Consider the following 17,310-nt stretch of genomic DNA (forward strand, 5'->3'; position numbering starts at 1 on the left):
GAAGGGGTGTACAGGATATGATAGTACTACATGAAAAATTTGCATCATTACTAACTTCCTATCTACAATTTTCCTCCAAATCAATCTGTTACTTATCAAGACTCCAACATTATCAGATCTTTTATTTCTATCGTCTAAGGCACTTTGTACCGTATCAGTTCACCTATATCTTGGTCTTCCTCTGGGTCATTTACCTGCCAACCTGGCAGAGAACACTTGTTTTGCTAATTTTTCCTAGCCCAATTTGTTTAAGTGACCATACCACCTGAGATTAGCTCTGCTAACGCATTCATGGATGCTGACAATGTCAAGTTCTTTCCTAATATCCTCTTTTTTAATATGATATTGCCATTGATGTCATCTGTTCACGCCTCTAATCTTTCTCAGGACTCTCATATCTGTGGTCTCTAGTCTTTGGTCAAGTGTTTTACTTCTGACCCAGCTCTCAGATCCATAGGTTAAAACTGGTTTGAACACTGTCTTGTATACAGCTAATTTAGTGTTCCAACTAATTTCTTTCTTATTCCATATGAATTTATTCAATTGACTGCGTACCATACCAGCTTTGTTGATTCTGTTGTCTATTTCCATATTTAATTTATCATCTTCAGTAAAAATCGTTCCTAAATAGCTGAAATGTTTTACTTGTTCCACAGGTTCCCCATTCACAACACAGTTGACATTTTCAACAATTCTACCTATTTTCATTGTCTTCGTCTTTTTAATGCTGACCTTCATACCATATCTATTACAACAGTTATTCAATTTAGTCAGAGAATCTTGCAAGTATAACATCGTCCACATAAAGCAAAGAGCTGACATTAACATCTCCAATTCTGATATCATGTTTAATACCACTTTCCTTCATAATGTGATCCATATAGATAATGAATAACAGAGGGGATAATGTACATCCTTGTCTCTTACTAGATTTAACATTAAACCATCCCCCGTACTTCCTTCAATTCTAACTGCTGACTTACAACTCAAATACAGTATTGCTTGATATAATGCCTCATTGACACCATATAACTGTAGTGTGTTGAATAGCTTCTCTCTTGGCACCTTGTCATATGCCTTTTCAAGATCGACAAAACTTAAATACAGATCTTTGTTATATTCCCATGCTTTCTTAACTATTTGTCGTAAAGTGAAGATCTGATCCTACTTCATCTGATCTGATCAAACTGTCCTACTTTGGCCAAACAGGCAGGACAGCAAATATCAGAATCTCAGAACACAAGGATTACATCCGATTTTACCAGTACAGCCACTCTGGGCTTGCAGACCACGCTCTGGATGCTCGCCACAGAATAAGATGGAAGAAAGCCACAGTAATACACCGCAGCAAGTTCAAGTATGAAAGACTATTCATGGAATCAGCCTCGGCCCTTAGGAACATGCCAAACCTCAACAAATTTGGATGCATGAAACTGCCCCAAATTTGGGAAACTTTTATCAGAAGAACTTCAGCCCAAAGGCCAAGAACTACCAATATAGGCGGCCAGGGGGCACCATCAGGACTTTAGGAAACGCTAGCTTCCTAGCTTCAGTCTCATTTGCTGTTATTAGTACTTGTGTGCACGTGTCTTTTAGTAAGTTCCCAAGAAGATGGCAACGTGACGTTCGCCGAAATATCGGAAAGTATATATTAAAGTTTATTTAATCTATATTTCTAGTATACGCTGTCAATTCCTTAAATATTAGTTATCATTAAAAAGTATATGTCTAAATGAACTTTATGGGAGAGGCCCCTTTAAAAAAAGTAATTTAATATTTTTCACAATAAGTTGCAGAACCTGTAGTACATGAATGCCATGTGGGGGTATTCAAAGAGAGAGAGAGAGGAGAAGCTTTTGATATTCTTTTTGAATAACTGGATGTTATTGGCCTTAGGAAACACTTGATGAAGAATGAAAGAGTTTGCATTTGCACTGTGATTGAATGTTGAATAAATTCTGCTCAGTATTGTAAGCTTAGCGGAAGGTGGATGAATGACAGAGTTTAATGCAGCAACTTTCATGAAAGTAAATACCATATGTGATATAGTGATTGGAGTGAGTCTCTGAGAGAGGATTGTTAATAATTGAATTATCATCTTGACAGCATTAAGAATTTTTTGGTCCCTATTCAAAATTTTGGATCAGTATTTTGAGATTGGCCAGATTTGTTATTTGCACAAATTAAAAGCTGGTTGGTGAAAAATGTCTTGGGGGTGGGGGAAGAGAGAGAGAGATTTTCCATTTAAAAATAAGTCCTTTTCTACTTAGTCTAACTTTAAATTTTGTTGGTGGAATGCAGTACTAGAAAATAAAATGCTAGGTTAGAGAGTGAAATGTCAGTTAAAGAAGCATAACAGATCTTGTGCACTGAACCAAGTTAGTTATTATCAAGATAAGGGAATTTGAATTGAGTATTTTATAGTAAAGATGATAGGACTGTGTGTTGGTACCACAGAAAGTGATTGGGTTTTCCTTGTCCCATTAAAGAATGTGCATGGAAATTAAATTTAAAGAATATGTTGCAGATTTTGCAACTTGTTAAAGGGTTGTCAAACAACTAGGAAGAATGGACTGTACTATTTGGAAAGGTCTCACTGAAAAAGTTATACATGAGATTTTCCCACTGAAAAGGCCTTATGTATAGGAGAAAAAGGATAAGCAAAAAAATAAGGTTATGAGAAGTCAGAAAGGAATATGTTGTCTACTATGACATAGTTAACAGCCAAAGGGGAAAAAATTCTACTCAGTTACAGATGGCAGACTATAGAAGGCATTTGCCAAACAGATCTCTGTGCTAGATGCAAATGCTGCACTATAAAATGTAGTATAGACAGAACCTATCAAGTCATAGTATGTCTGAGATAAAACCTTGCAAAAATAAATTAAAAAAAGTCATTTGGTTGATTTTTGATTTTATTTATATACTTTTAACATGGAAGTGAAAAAATGGTTTATCATGCTTGCTTACTAAACTTTGCAAATTTGGCCTTTATTGGTGATAGTCCAAAAATAACATTTTGTTTTATTTTTTCTCTCCCAGATTTTTGTCCTGTCTGTACTGCTTTAAATATAGTCTCTCTTTTTTTTACAAGTTTGGGCCAAATATTAATAATAGAAAGTAGTCATATAAAACAAGCTTAATGAAAACCATATATCAGCTTGCCTTCCATACTGAAGCTTTATTCTGTTATATTCACTTTGAAAATATGGGACATATATAGAAAACATAATTTTACATCATCATCATAAGTATCCTTCAGTTTAATGCCCTCTTCACCATTCCTTGCTGTCTCTCTCTCTCTTAGTATAATATTTATTTTTGCAAAATAAATTAATATAATTAACAGAAAATGCCCTATCAAGGTTTCCATAGTATGGTGCAGGTGTGGCTATGGCCAAGAAATAGTACCTTCTGACCAAAAAACAGTGATGAGACTCGAAGCCTTGCTCAATATATTAATAATATATTATAAGTAATTTATCATTAAAGATACTGGGCTATCTGGTCTAAAACCTGATTTATCTTTAAACCTACCTGTACATCCTTTAGTTCTAACCTGATGACTTGCAACTTAAGCCAGTTTAGTCATCTGAGTGGATAGCAACTTCACTTTCTAACCAATAGACTGTTTAAAGCTTACTGTAGCATTGTATGCTTGTTAAATCTTTAGCTGTGCAGATAATTTCATTTCCTTGTTGAGACTGCCACCATTATCAGTGGCTTCAGAAAATACCATGTTTGGTCTCTAAAGTAGTGTTCCAAGATTAACCAGTTCATATAAGTTGACAATCTTTTGTTGTAGTTTTAATTTAAAACACACACACACACACACACACACACACACACACACACACACACACACACACACACACACACACACACACACACACTCAGTGCCAGCCGTAGAGTGGCTCTGGTGCCCAGATGTAATTTTAAGTTGAGCGCCCCTTATTTTTTTTAAAATGTACTTAAAATTTGAAGGTTAAAAAAAATCAAAACGCATATTTTTGTGTAAAATTGTGTACTTTGAAAAATACATATATTAACCTCCCAACTGGCCAGGACATCTATATACATCCAGCAAAATCTGAATACGATGCATGCTTTCTGTTGAAAGAACATGGATGAGAAGTGAAATTTGGCCATCATCACGAATAGAAGGTGCGATAATCCTTCACACTGAAGAGTACACAACCAGATTATCTTGTGATCATTAGCTGCATCTCAGTTGCCTATAACAAGAAACGCAGTTCCTTGTTCTACGCTGGGTAACTGGACTTTTAGTTATATTGGATAAACTAAAAATATAGAATTTATTTTTATTTTTTCCTTTTATTGTATAATTATTAATGTCAGGACATAAATACTTTCTTCACCTAAACATTGCATTACTTTGGAGAACCAATATCATTTTTTAATATTTTGTGCTAATTTTGTCTAATCGTTTAGTCATCATCATCATCATCATCATCATCAAATTCCTGCCATGTACCCTCAAGGGGTGTACAGGATATGACAGTACTACATGAAAAAATTACATCATTACTAACTGCCTATCTACAATTTTCCTCCAAATCAGTCTGTTACTTGTCAAGACTCCAACATTATCAGATCTTATATTTCTATCATCTAAGGCACTTTGTACCGTATCAATCCACCTATATCTTGGTCTTCCTCTGGGTCGTTTTCCTGCCAACCTGGCAGAGAACACTTGTTTTGCTAATCTTTCCTCTCCCATTCTATTTAAGTGACCATACCATCTGAGATTAGCTCTGCTAATGCATTCCTGGATGCTGACAATGTCAAGTTCTTTCCTAATATCCTCATTTTTAATATGATATTGCCATTGATGCCATCTGTTCACGCCTCTAATCTTTCTCAGGACTCTCATATCTGCGGTCTCTAGTCTTTGGTCAAGTGTTTTACTTCTGACCCAGCTCTCAGATCCATAAGTTAAAATTGGTTTGAACACAGTCTTGTATACAGCTAATTTAGTGTTCCGACTAATTTCTCTCTTTTTCCATATGAATTTATTCAATTGACTTCCCACGATACCAGCTTTGCTGATTCTGTTGTCTATTTCTATATTTAGTTTACCATCTTCAGTAAAAATTGTGCCTAAGTAGCTGAAATGTTTTACTTGTTCCACAGGTTCTCCATTCACAACACAGTTGACATTTTCAATGATTCTGCCTATTTTCATTGTCTTTGTCTTTTTATTGCTGACTTTCATACCATATCTATTACAACAGCTATTCAATTTAGTCAGAGAATCTTGCAGACTTGTAGCGGATTTATTTAGAAGTATAACATCATCTGCATAAAGCAAAGAGCTGACATTAACATCTCCAATTTTGATATCAGGTTTAATACCACATTCCTTCATAATGTGATCCATATAGATAATGAATAACAGAGGGGATAATGTACATCCTTGTCTCACACCAGATTTAACATTAAACCATCTTCCTGAACTTCCTTCAATTCTAACTGCTGACTCACAACTCAAATAAAGACTAAGTATTGCTTGATATAATGCCCCATTGACACCATATAACTGCAGCGTATTGAATAGCTTCTCTCTTGGCACCTTGTCATATGCCTTTTCCAAATCGACAAAACTTAAATACAGATCTTTGTTATATTCCCATGCTTTCTCGACTATTTGTCGTAAAGTGAAGATCTGATCCTGACAGCCTCTATTTGGCCTGAATCCAGCTTGTTCTTCACCAAGCTTTTCTTCCACAATTCTTCTCAACCGTTTCTCAAGTATACTTGCATAGATCTTGCCAGGAACACTCAGTAGGGAAATACCTCTGTAATTCTCACATTCAGTCTTATTTCCCTTTTTATATATGGGTACTATGAGAGCTTTACTCCAATCATCGGGAATTCGTCCCTCTGTCCAGGCTTTCTGAACTATGCAGTGCAGCCACTGTAAGACTCTTATACCACCATACTTCAGCATTTCTGGTCGAATATCATCTACTCCTGCTGCCTTTCCACATTTCAAGCCTTTGATGGCTTTTTCTACTTCAAGTATGGATATGTATTCCTGACTGCATGCCTGGTCAGTGTTTTTTACCACTGTGCTGTCATCACTGCTTGTTTCATTTAGCAGTTTTTCAAAGTAATTACTCCATACTTCAAGGATATCTTTTTCTCCTGTTTTCATTTCACCTTTATCATCTCTAATTCCTTTTACAGCACACTTTCCTCCATTCCTAAGCTTCTTCAACAACCTCCAGAATATTTTGCCACCTTCTTGATATTTATTTTCTATATTCTTGCCAAAGTGCTCCCATGACTTTTGTTTAGCCAGTTTTACACACTGTTTAGCTTTCTTACATTTGTCTCTGTATTCTGTAAGAGTAAAAGCTGACTTATTTGCCAGGAACTTTTGATATGCTTTCTTCTTTTCCTTCACTGCCTCTTTAACTTCCTGTGTCCACCAGGGAGTTCTGATTTTTTTATCCTTGCAGACAACCTCACCACATGCCTCTCTGGCAGAATCAATCAATGTTTTCTTCAGAGTTTGCCACTGAATCTCCAAGGTTTGATTCCTGTTCTCAAACTCTTTCATTTTCTTTTCAATAATATTTCTGTATTTTAGTCTACAGTTCACATCTGAGAGCTGCTCAACTTTTATTCGCTTTAAAACTTTCTTACATGTTATTCTTTTCAATATGAAATTCAATTTTATCCTGCTCAAGACTAAATAGTGATCACTTCCAATTTCAAATCCTCTGTACACTCTGGTGTCCTGCACCAGGGAGAAAAGTTTAGTCAACAATACATTTTGTTTCTTCTCGAAGAACTTGATTGAAGATAATTATTTGAAATATTTTGGAAAAAAAAAAAAAAAATGGGCTATCGATGTTCCAAATTGTTATTTTTATTTTTGTTCAAAATCAAATTTCGTAGAATACTTCACAGATTGCCTAAAGAACATACTTAGACGACTTTGCTTTACAGATAATAATATGAAAATCTTTAATCATATCAGATGTGAAGTGTACATACTGTGAAAAGTATGAAATATAAATTAGAAGAAAGTAGATATTTATAATTCAGTTACTGTGGCAGTGAGGAGGAGGGGGGGGGTGGAATACTTCAAAAAGTTTTAATAAATTCCGTAGGACATGTCTCAGATAATTTCATCGTTTATATATATATATATGTGTGTGTGTGTGTGTGTGTGTGTGTTGCTTCACCGACAAAAGGTTATTTTACAATGGTAAAGAAACAGAATCATTATTATTGAAATGAGCACTCTACAAATAACAATAACAATAACAGTTTATTTCATTTTTCAACTGCGAGTTCATTTGAAATACTACTGAATATAATTTTGCAATATTTTAAAATTAGCCTTGAAATAAGATTGTAATGCAGTTTAACATGTCTTGTTCATAAAAGTAGAAAGAGTTGTTCTCAAACAGCAGCATTATATCTAAATCTGTAAGCATAACAATGTGCATATTTCCATACATCGTAGTAGTGCAAGGTAAAATAAAAAGTAACGTTCAAACCTTATTTATTGCAATAAATATTGCTTGATAGCATTTATTTATTTTTTTTTTTCAGAATATTTTTTAAACAATTGTTTAACACAAGCATGAAAATAATTTCCACAATATTTTCTATAACACATCTTCCAAAATGAATATACACATATATATCTTGCAAACAGCTAAAATGTTGACTTGAAATTTCCTAATGGAGGAAACCTGGAGTTTCCTCCATTAGGAAAAAACTCTTCTAAGTCAAGAGGTCATAAACATTACAAATCAATACACTACAGTTAGTCGTTCCCATTATTTCCAATGTAGTTGACAAAAATAGCAAGAAAATAATCGTGCGCTTTCTGTTCAAAAAGCACACAAAATACATTAAAAATCACACTTCATTCTGAAATCTTCACTCAGTGAAAAAGAAAATGCATTTTCTTCTTATTATTATTATTTTCATTATCTGGCATTTTCTTTTAGTATACAAAGAAGAAATCACTGCATATTTGGAAAAGACATTTACCACTTGTTTAGATAGGTGGCAAAGTAGTTATTCTTAGAAGTAGCTATACTTTTACTACAGTTTTACACTAAAATATATGAGTATGCTCCCCAAGTGATTTACGTTTGCAACAATGGTTTTGAAAATAAATTATTTTAAACATCGACAGGATGAATAGGTGGGTGCTTCCCCCCCCCCCCCCCCCCCAAAAAGCTGCTGAACGCTTATACAACACATATGCACCTATTTTTTTTAATTAAAATATTTCTTTCTTTCTTAAATAACTGCATCAAATAATTTATAAGTTTTCGATAATAAAAGTGAAACTGTAATTATTATAAATTAAGTAATTATTTTGACATAAATATTGTATCAGACTATAAAAGAAATATTGGTATTACTATTTAGGATATAACTGAAAACAAAACAAGACATTGCTGATGTATTATGCACTACTGTTTGATGCTCTTTAGTGTGACTTCTGAAGAAGTGGTCTTTCTCAGTAGCATTGAGAGTAATCTAAGCTTTCAGCCTTTCCCTCCAGCTGATAAGATTATTGTCTAGTATTTCTAAGACATTAGTTTTTTCCAGCTGCAGTAAAAGTCATCATATTTGAATTTTTTTAAGGAAAAAAAAAACTAACACTACTGAACGTTCTTGTTACATACATGTAAATGGTTTTTATATAGTGAAAATATAGAATAGAATTTCTACTACTTAGAATAATATGTCAACACAGCTGACCAAATGATTGTAGACTGCAAAGAAATAGTCAGGAATTAGAAGTATCTACTTTGGCATATACAACAATATTATTGGCTTACTTCTTTTATCAAACTGTAAAATGAAGTAATAGATATTGAATACTGTCTGTAAAAACTTTCAAACCGGTAGAAAATTAGATAGAGTAGTCATTTTAACTCAGTTCCAGGAGTTCCATTCTGAAATAAAAAAATCTACTGAACAAAAAATTTGGTAAGATAAGACATAAAAAATAAATACTTAAAGAAATGCATAAATTTTTCTTTGATTTGTAAAGTCTTAGGTTAAATTTTGGATCTACTTACCTCAGTGTGAATTAACTACACATTCACTATGTGTTTAGCAAATTCCATGATTTACAAACAATTCCCAAATATCACTTCGTAATAGAGTTTAAGTCGAGTACATGTGCGTGCCTCATATCCTAACTGACAAATACGCACTGCATGTAAAAAAAAAAGAAAGTCGGTAGTGTAAGGGCCCCCCCATAACTCAACGCCCCAGACAAGTGCCTGGCTTGTCTAGTGCTTCTAGTAGCTCTATACTACTACACATAGTGAAAAACAACTTGCAGTTTTTGCTAAATGTTATTAAAAGTCGCAGTATTTATTACAATATATTTAGTGCATATCCACATTTAATAAATGCTAATATAAAAATGTGTTTTTATTTTATTTTTTCTACTGACTTCCATGCTCCTTGAAGAATTATATATATATATTGCTCTTGCTTCTCTGATACTCATAGATATGTTAAATACATTTTTTAGGAATTAAGATATATATATATATATATACTCCCAGACTGTCATTCTGCTGTGATCAAATACTGGTGCTCACGAGATGCTATACGCACACACTCACCCAACAATGTGACCAACGAAGGAACAGCTTTGATTATGTTAACTACAACGTTTTCACATTAAATATGTATAGTGACTTTTCTGTGCTGTTTACAGTTTTTATCTTCAATGTTTAATATTTTTTCTTTTCTTTTATAAAACACCTGAAGAAGGCTGTAAAAAGCCGAAACTAGTCGTGTGATACTGTTAAACCTTTTTTCTTTTCTCTTGGTTTATGTCATTCAATTCTTTTAAAAAATATATTATATTATATAATATATAATAATATAATATAAAATAAAATTATAAAATATATATATATATATATATATATATTTTTTTTTTTTTTTCAGATGCATTGCTTCCAAGAGTTATAGACTTCATTCAAGAGTTTCCAGTATTTCTACAGACTGTTGTCCAGTGTGCCAGGAAAACTGAATTGGCTTTGTGGCCTTACCTTTTTTCTGCTGTTGGTAACCCTAAAAATCTTTTTCAGGTAAATTAGGCTAGTGATATTATAAAAGTTAATTGGTCATCTCAAGTGAATATCAATATGAGTAACTGTACCTGTTTTATGTTTCTAGCTAGCATCCTAAGAGAATAAATATAAGAATTCAAAATAATTTTGTCAGGTTAATGAAATTCTAATAAAGAAGCACTAACAAAATCTGAATATCTCTCTTTCCTTCCCTAGGATCTTGTGTTAGTTCAGTGAAACATGTTAGATACACTTCACAAGCTGCCTTAATGCTATCCAAACTTTTTTCAGAATTTTCTTCACACATTGTCAGTTTTTCTACTTTTTGAAAAATAGAACTTTTAATCTTCTGTATAGTTCTTGACCACATTTCTTTTTCTTCTTTATTTTTGTGGCTATTTTGTTGTTAGTTCTAATTAATGTTAAGTTTAGGAAATTTATAGATTTTTCATGTTCTGTTTCTTTAGTGAACTTTAGTCTATTGCTGAAATTGTTAAGGAAAGCTTGTAAAGAGGTAATGCATGTCTGTTCCCCATGCATAAAACATCATCCATATGTTGTCCGTAAAATGTGTGCTGGAAGGAAGCGAAGGGTTTAATAGATTTGATTCTAAATATGATAAAAGTAATTCAGCTAATTGTCCACTAATATATTGGCCAATTGAGAGTCTGAAAATTTGGATATAGATGTCTTTGTTAAATTTTTTAAAAAAATTGCTGGAATTATTAATTTTATCAGGTTCAAGATATCATTGGATGTTAATTTTGTACATGATTTCTAAGGTGTAGTCTAGGAGTAATGTATGAACAATGTCTAATGTTCTGGGGACTTCCATGTTGGTGGTCATTTCATCTAATGAAATAAGGATGTCTTCATGGAATAAGGTATTAGATTTGATATTTTTTGAAATAGGTCATCTGTATTTTTAATCATAAATTTGGACTTGGTTAGTAATGGTTTGAGTAATTTTACTAAGAATTTTGATAAAGGTCATGTGTTTTTATATGAAATTATTGGGCATATTGGGTAGCCTTCTTTATGGATTTTGCTTTGCCCAAATATATATGGGGTATGAGTGGTGTTGGGGTATTGTATTTTTCATTGTTATTTTATCTATCTTATTTTGATTTTTTTCATTTATGTAGTATATTATCAATCTGTTTTATGAGTATAGGACTGGGGTTATTTAGGATTTTTTGGTATGTGTTTTGATATGTGGGAAGTTTTCATTTAATTTCAGACCCCCATAAAAGCAAAAGTGCAGCTTCTGACTCCTGATAATGATGCTACAATGCCATCTACATCAAATAATTCAATTATAAATTTATCAAATTATAACCCCACACTTGATGAAATTACCATTTTAAATAAATGTTTAAACTTTGCAATATCCCCAAAATATGTACAAAACAAAGATGTTATTATCAAAATCCAAGCTAAACTAGAAGCAGACCTTAACAAAGAAATATTTCATAAAATAAAAGTGTCATCTTCAGAGCACATGCGCAAAGTAGAGTATGTCATGTCAGCTTTATATTTGCACCAGATTTTCTATTGGTGGAAATCTTGGCCTAATTTGCATTTTGTGGAGTTTCCATGATTGCATATACCAGTTCCAGAACATCTAAGAAATAAGAATAAAAACCAAAATAAGAACAAAAACCCAAATGCCAGCAAAACAGAAATCACAATCCATGCTCTTGAACAGAAGCATACCTCTCAAATTGAAAAAGCCAACATATTAGACATACAGAATAATGAAACAGTGCTAAGGATATCAGAAACTATAGCCATTAAATGTGACAAAAACTCCACTGCTATGCAATAAACATAGACTCCACTTTGCCCATGAGCTCTGAAGATAACACTTAGTCAAAAATGGCTTATATCCCATACTGCCATTTTTTTCATCTGTTTTATTTTTATTTTTTATCTTTTCCATTTTTTTTAATTTTGTAGTTCATCCTGAATGCAAGACCATTATGAAATCACTGTATGCATTTTTTGGTTCATAGTCAGCATATTTTTATCACTATTTTACTTCTTCCCCCTTCTTTTTCTTCTTCTTCTTTTTTGTTTTTATTATTCAAATGACGGGTCCTAGATGGTTTATAGTTCATTATTCATAGTTCATTTAAATTGCTTAAAGTTCAGTTATACATACTTTTTTATTAATATATTTCTGATGCCACTCCATAAAAACTTAATCTTGAGGATCCTATAAAGGCATGTCAAAAATTATTCCTTTTATATTACTTTTCTTTTAATCTATATTTTAAAATACATATCACTAATGTTTTAATTTGAGTAAAAAAGCCAGTGATGTAATACAAGGGGTTCTCCTTATGAATACAGGCAAAATAGCTATAAGTATCAATCCATAGAAAGGTTTTAGAGTAGCTTGTGCCATTGCTCTTGGCATTTCCAAGGCACTTGATTAGGTATGGCATGGAGGCACACTTAAACTGCATTCTAGTCTACCATTCTCCTTTGTGATTTCCACTTTCAATGTGTAATATGGTGGATGTCTTCCTCTTTTTAGATTTCCTAACCAATTCCAGACTTCCATAAGGTACTGTACTTTACATCCATTCTTCTTCGATAAACAGTCTTCTCCAAACCCCTTCCTGTGAGACAACTGTTTGTAGTGGAGGAGGTTTTCCAGTGATGGTACCAGACCTTTTCATTCTTCCTCTTTTTTCTTTGCTTTTCTTCCTATATACTTTGCTCTATTCTCCTGAGTTTCTTTTACTATCCTTTCTTCCATACCACCATCACTGAGATTCAACACCCTGCTGCGTTTGCTGTCCACATCCGGAAAGTGCAATCTTAGTAGTCTTACACTGCTTCTTTATCCTCTTCTTCAGCAAGATAGGCAGTCCTGGATGGCCAGAATCAGTCGTTTAGTGGGCTTGCTTGCAACAGTCAATTGTGTTGCTGTAAGTCTCTCACCCTATTGTCTGGGGTCATGATCCATGGCTTGCTATGATACTGGTATAGTATCCAGGATAATCCTGGCATTCCACTTCTGAGCACAGTCATTGCTTGCCAGTGAGTAGGCATCCATGTGTGGCTCCATGGTGGATGGAGAGCTTTGGCACTAAACCAAAAATTCCTTGAGTATGAATTCATCCTCAAACATTTCAGAGGCCCTCACAAAGTCTCAACCAAGTATTGATACTGTAGATACAACATTTGGTAATGAAAGTAAGAAACAAAAGATATATGATACTAGTATAAATGTACCAGTGTTTTTAATCATCCACGCAACAGATGAAAAGCCAATAGGAAAAATGTCACTCTTTAATTCAAAAGGATTTAGGACTGGCAGGATCTCCCAAAAATGTTAAGAAATCAACAGTTTTGTTGATATCCTTGTGGAAACACCATGTCACCTCATGCATCATCAGTTGGTTGAATGCTAATTACCCTAACTCCTCATAAAACACTCAATTTTTTTAGAGAAGTGATATCAGAATGGGATCACCTTGATGTTCCTGATGAGGAGATATGTCCATAGCTTAGAGATCAGGGAGTGACAGGTGTGATGCACATCTTGATATGTAGAGATGGTCATTCTTACTTTTGATATACCTAAGCCTCCAACATCTGTAAAAGCATGGTATCTCAACTGTAGTGTTAGAGTATACATCTCTAATCCAAGATGCTTTTAATGTCAGAAATACGGGCATTCCCAAACTGCCTGTCATGGTACTTATGCCCAATGTGGAAGTAAAGAACTTGATAACTTATCTTGCTCTGCAAAAAAAAAAAATAAATAAATAACTGAATGTGTTTACTTTCAGAGAGATTGTCCAGCTTAATCCTGTACATGTCATAAGTAGGAAGATAAAACAGAAATACAAAAAATTAAAATATATATCATTTCAGGATGCAAAAAGGAAGTTAACCACCACTACACCTGTTCTGAGAAATCCTCTTATGCTAGGAAGGTGGCAGCTAAGAAAATGTCAACAGCATGTCAAATATGTGTAAATGTTTCTCTGTTGAACACATCAATCACATGACCTACAGTCCTACTGCAGAGACAACTCCAAAAACAGTTCATTCAATGAGAACCCACTTATCAAAAAAATTATGACCAAAATATCACTTAAACCACCAAACACCCCCCACAGAAAAAAATGGATATTCGGTATCCACTGGATGTAAATTAAACTTGCCGACTGACCCTGACACATCAGATGTATTGAATATTTTACAAGAGGACGAGATGGATACTGACTGTCCTTACTTCCCAAAAACAATTGATAAATTTAAACCCGACAAAGGTAACCTCAACCTCCCGAAAACTAGACTAGTCTGTAAATCCAAAACAATAGGAAAAATTTTACAATTGAACTGCCATGGGTTTCTCCAGAGTATTGATAATGTCAAGATTTTGCTGCAGAAAACCTTTCTGTTTCTATCTACAGGAAACATACTTTAGACCCAATGAGGTCTCAGTGAGGACCCTACCTTAAGGAAATTCACTGTTCTATGCAAGGACACAATTGGAAGTGGACCTGATCATGGAGAAGTAGCTCTCCTAGTGAGCAGTCATACTTCTAGTTCTGGTGTACACCTCCTACAACTCCTTTCCATCAAGTCCAGCTTAATACTACTGTGGAAGCAATAGCAATTCACCTGTCTGTGAGATTTCTTATTACAGTGTGTTCAGTTTATTTACCACTGGGTGCTGAGTTAAATGAAATAGATTTTGATAACCTTACCTTTCAACTGCCTGAACCCATTCTTCTTATGGGTGACTCTAATGATGTATAATCTGTGTGGTAGTGCCAACACAAATAGACAAGGTTGTATCATTGATACAACCTTGTCTATCTATGGCAATAATGACCTCTCCCTTTAGAATAATAAATTCAATATTTTCTTCCATATTCCTACCTACTCATACTCTGCAACTGATCTTACAATCTGCTACCATTCCATTCTTCCACTGCTCACATGGGATGTCGAAAAGAACATATGGAAGTGATCACCTTCCTGTTTTTCACACAATGTCTTCACAGGAATCATATTTTCCTACATGGATGCCCATATGGAAATTGGACCAGACTGACTGGAACACTTTTTATCCCATCTTGCAAAATTGAATACTGATACAGGCAGTCAAACAACAGAATCAGCATAGCTGGTATGGTAGGAAGTCAACTGAATAAATTTATATGGAATAAGAGAAAAATTAGCCAAAACACTAAATTAGCTATATACAAGACATTCTTTAAACCAGTTTTAACTTATGGATCTGAGATTTGGGTTAGAAGTAAAACACTTGACAAAAGACTAGAGACTGCAGATATTAGAGTCCTGAGAAAGATTAGGGGGCATGAACAGATTGCATCAATGGCAATATCATATTTTAAAAAAAACGAGGATATTAGGAAAGAACTTGATATTGTCAGCATCCAGGAATGCATTAGCAGAGTTAATCTCAGGTGTTATGGTCACTTAAACAGAATGGGAGAGGAAAGATTAGCAAAGCAAGTATTCTCTGCCAGGTTGGCAGGAAAAAGACCCACAAGAAGACCAAGATATAGGTGGATTGATACAGTAAAAAGTGCCTTAGAAGACAGAAATATAAGCCCTCATAATATTGGAGTCTTGACATTTAACAGACTGATTTGGAGGAAAATTGTAGATAGGAAGTTAGTAATGATGTAAATTTTTCATGTAGTACTATCATATCCTGTACACCCCTTGAGGGTATATATCAGGAATTTGATGATGATGATGCAGTCAAACAACTATCAGTTAAGCCATAAAGTATGTAACAGACTGGATTGTCCAGGCAGCAACAGCTCCATTCCAAGAACATCATCTCAATTTCCACTCTACCTTGGTAGAACCTAGAATGTCAAGGCCAATCAACACAGAGCATGGGGGTACATTTTATAGATACCCCACTACATCAAACTTAATAGCTTTTAAGTGTGCTTAGACCAAAGCACATTATGTAAAACGTTAACAGGAGTCAAAAACAATCTTGGATCCAATTTACCTCATCAATTAATCAAATGACCAGTGCAAAAATTGTATGGGATAAAATCTGGAAAATGAAAGGTAGGTAGAGAATACACCATTTGTCTACCTTAGACCACAATGGAATTGTTATTGCCAGTATCTCAGCAACATCTTCATACCCCGTGAATTTTTAATATTGTAAGAGAAACAAAGGCTAAATTTGTCTACTAATGTGCTAGAGCCATACAATCAGCCATTTGTTAATGAGAAACTAAAAAGAGCTTTTATTGTCTTACCTAGTGCAGTAGGGTCTGATGACATCCATTATGAAATGATAAGACATCTGCCACCATCTTCTATGGATCTCCTTTTCTTAATATAGAACAGAATACTTTGCAGAAGAAGAGTTTCCAGATTCTTGGCATAAGTCAGTTGCCATTGCTTTCCCGAAACCACGAAAGAATCGAACACAAGCAAGCAATTATTAACTTATTGCTCTGACCAGCTGTCTTTGTAAGATATTAGAGAAAATGCTTGATGCCAGACTTCTCTGGTATTTAGAAAGCAGTGATCTTCTCTCTAATACACAATGTGGCTTTTCTGGACATCATTCAACTTTAGGCCATTTGGTCTATTTAGAAACTTATATATGAGATGCATTCCTGAAACAAAAATCATCTGGTGTCAGTTTTCTTTGACATGGAAAAAGCTTATGACAGCATGGAGATATGACATACTAAAGACCTCTATAACCTAGGCCTCAGAGGATGCCTTCCTGTATTTATTAAAAACTTTCTGTCCAGGCAAGCTTTCCAAGTCAGATTGTGAAGTATACTATCTCAGCCTTATCATCAAGAACAGAGTTTCACAAAGCTCTGTCTTAAGTGTGACACTTTTTGTTATCAAAGTTAACTCAATCACTGGACAGCTTCCTCACACTATAGACAATACTGCATATGTTGATGACTTCACAATTTACTGTCACCCTTGTAACATGAGGATAATCAAAAGACAACTTCAGCAAACAGTTGATCCTCTTTCTCTGTGGGCTCATAGTAATGGGTTCAGATTTTCAACAGAGAAAAAGTGTCTCTGTACACTTTTGTCAAAAACACATTCTGCACCTAGATCCTGAATTAAGAATTTGATGATTTGTTATTCCAGTGGCTTCTGTTGCTACTGGAATAACAAATTATTATTGGGATTCATCTTTGAGAGAGAAAACTTG

The 17,310-nt window shown here is 34.1% G+C and overlaps 1 protein-coding gene across 1 annotated transcript in view; it reads left to right on the plus strand.

Annotated features, from left to right (window-relative positions):
* The window catches only part of Rich (Guanine nucleotide exchange factor subunit Rich), a 456,640-nt gene that overhangs the window by 291,864 nt on the left and 147,466 nt on the right, over positions 1–17,310 (plus strand). The window contains exon 24 of the mRNA XM_090404468.1: positions 9,973–10,115. Within this exon, the coding sequence (XP_090260594.1) occupies positions 9,973–10,115 (143 nt within the window). The remainder of the gene's footprint in view (positions 1–9,972; positions 10,116–17,310) is intronic.

The sequence above is a fragment of the Typopeltis vanoorti genome, chromosome 14, assembly GCF_054136105.1.
Source record: "Typopeltis vanoorti isolate ZY-2024b chromosome 14, IOZ_Tvanoo_1.0, whole genome shotgun sequence".
Classification (NCBI taxonomy): Eukaryota; Metazoa; Arthropoda; class Arachnida; order Uropygi; family Thelyphonidae; genus Typopeltis; species Typopeltis vanoorti.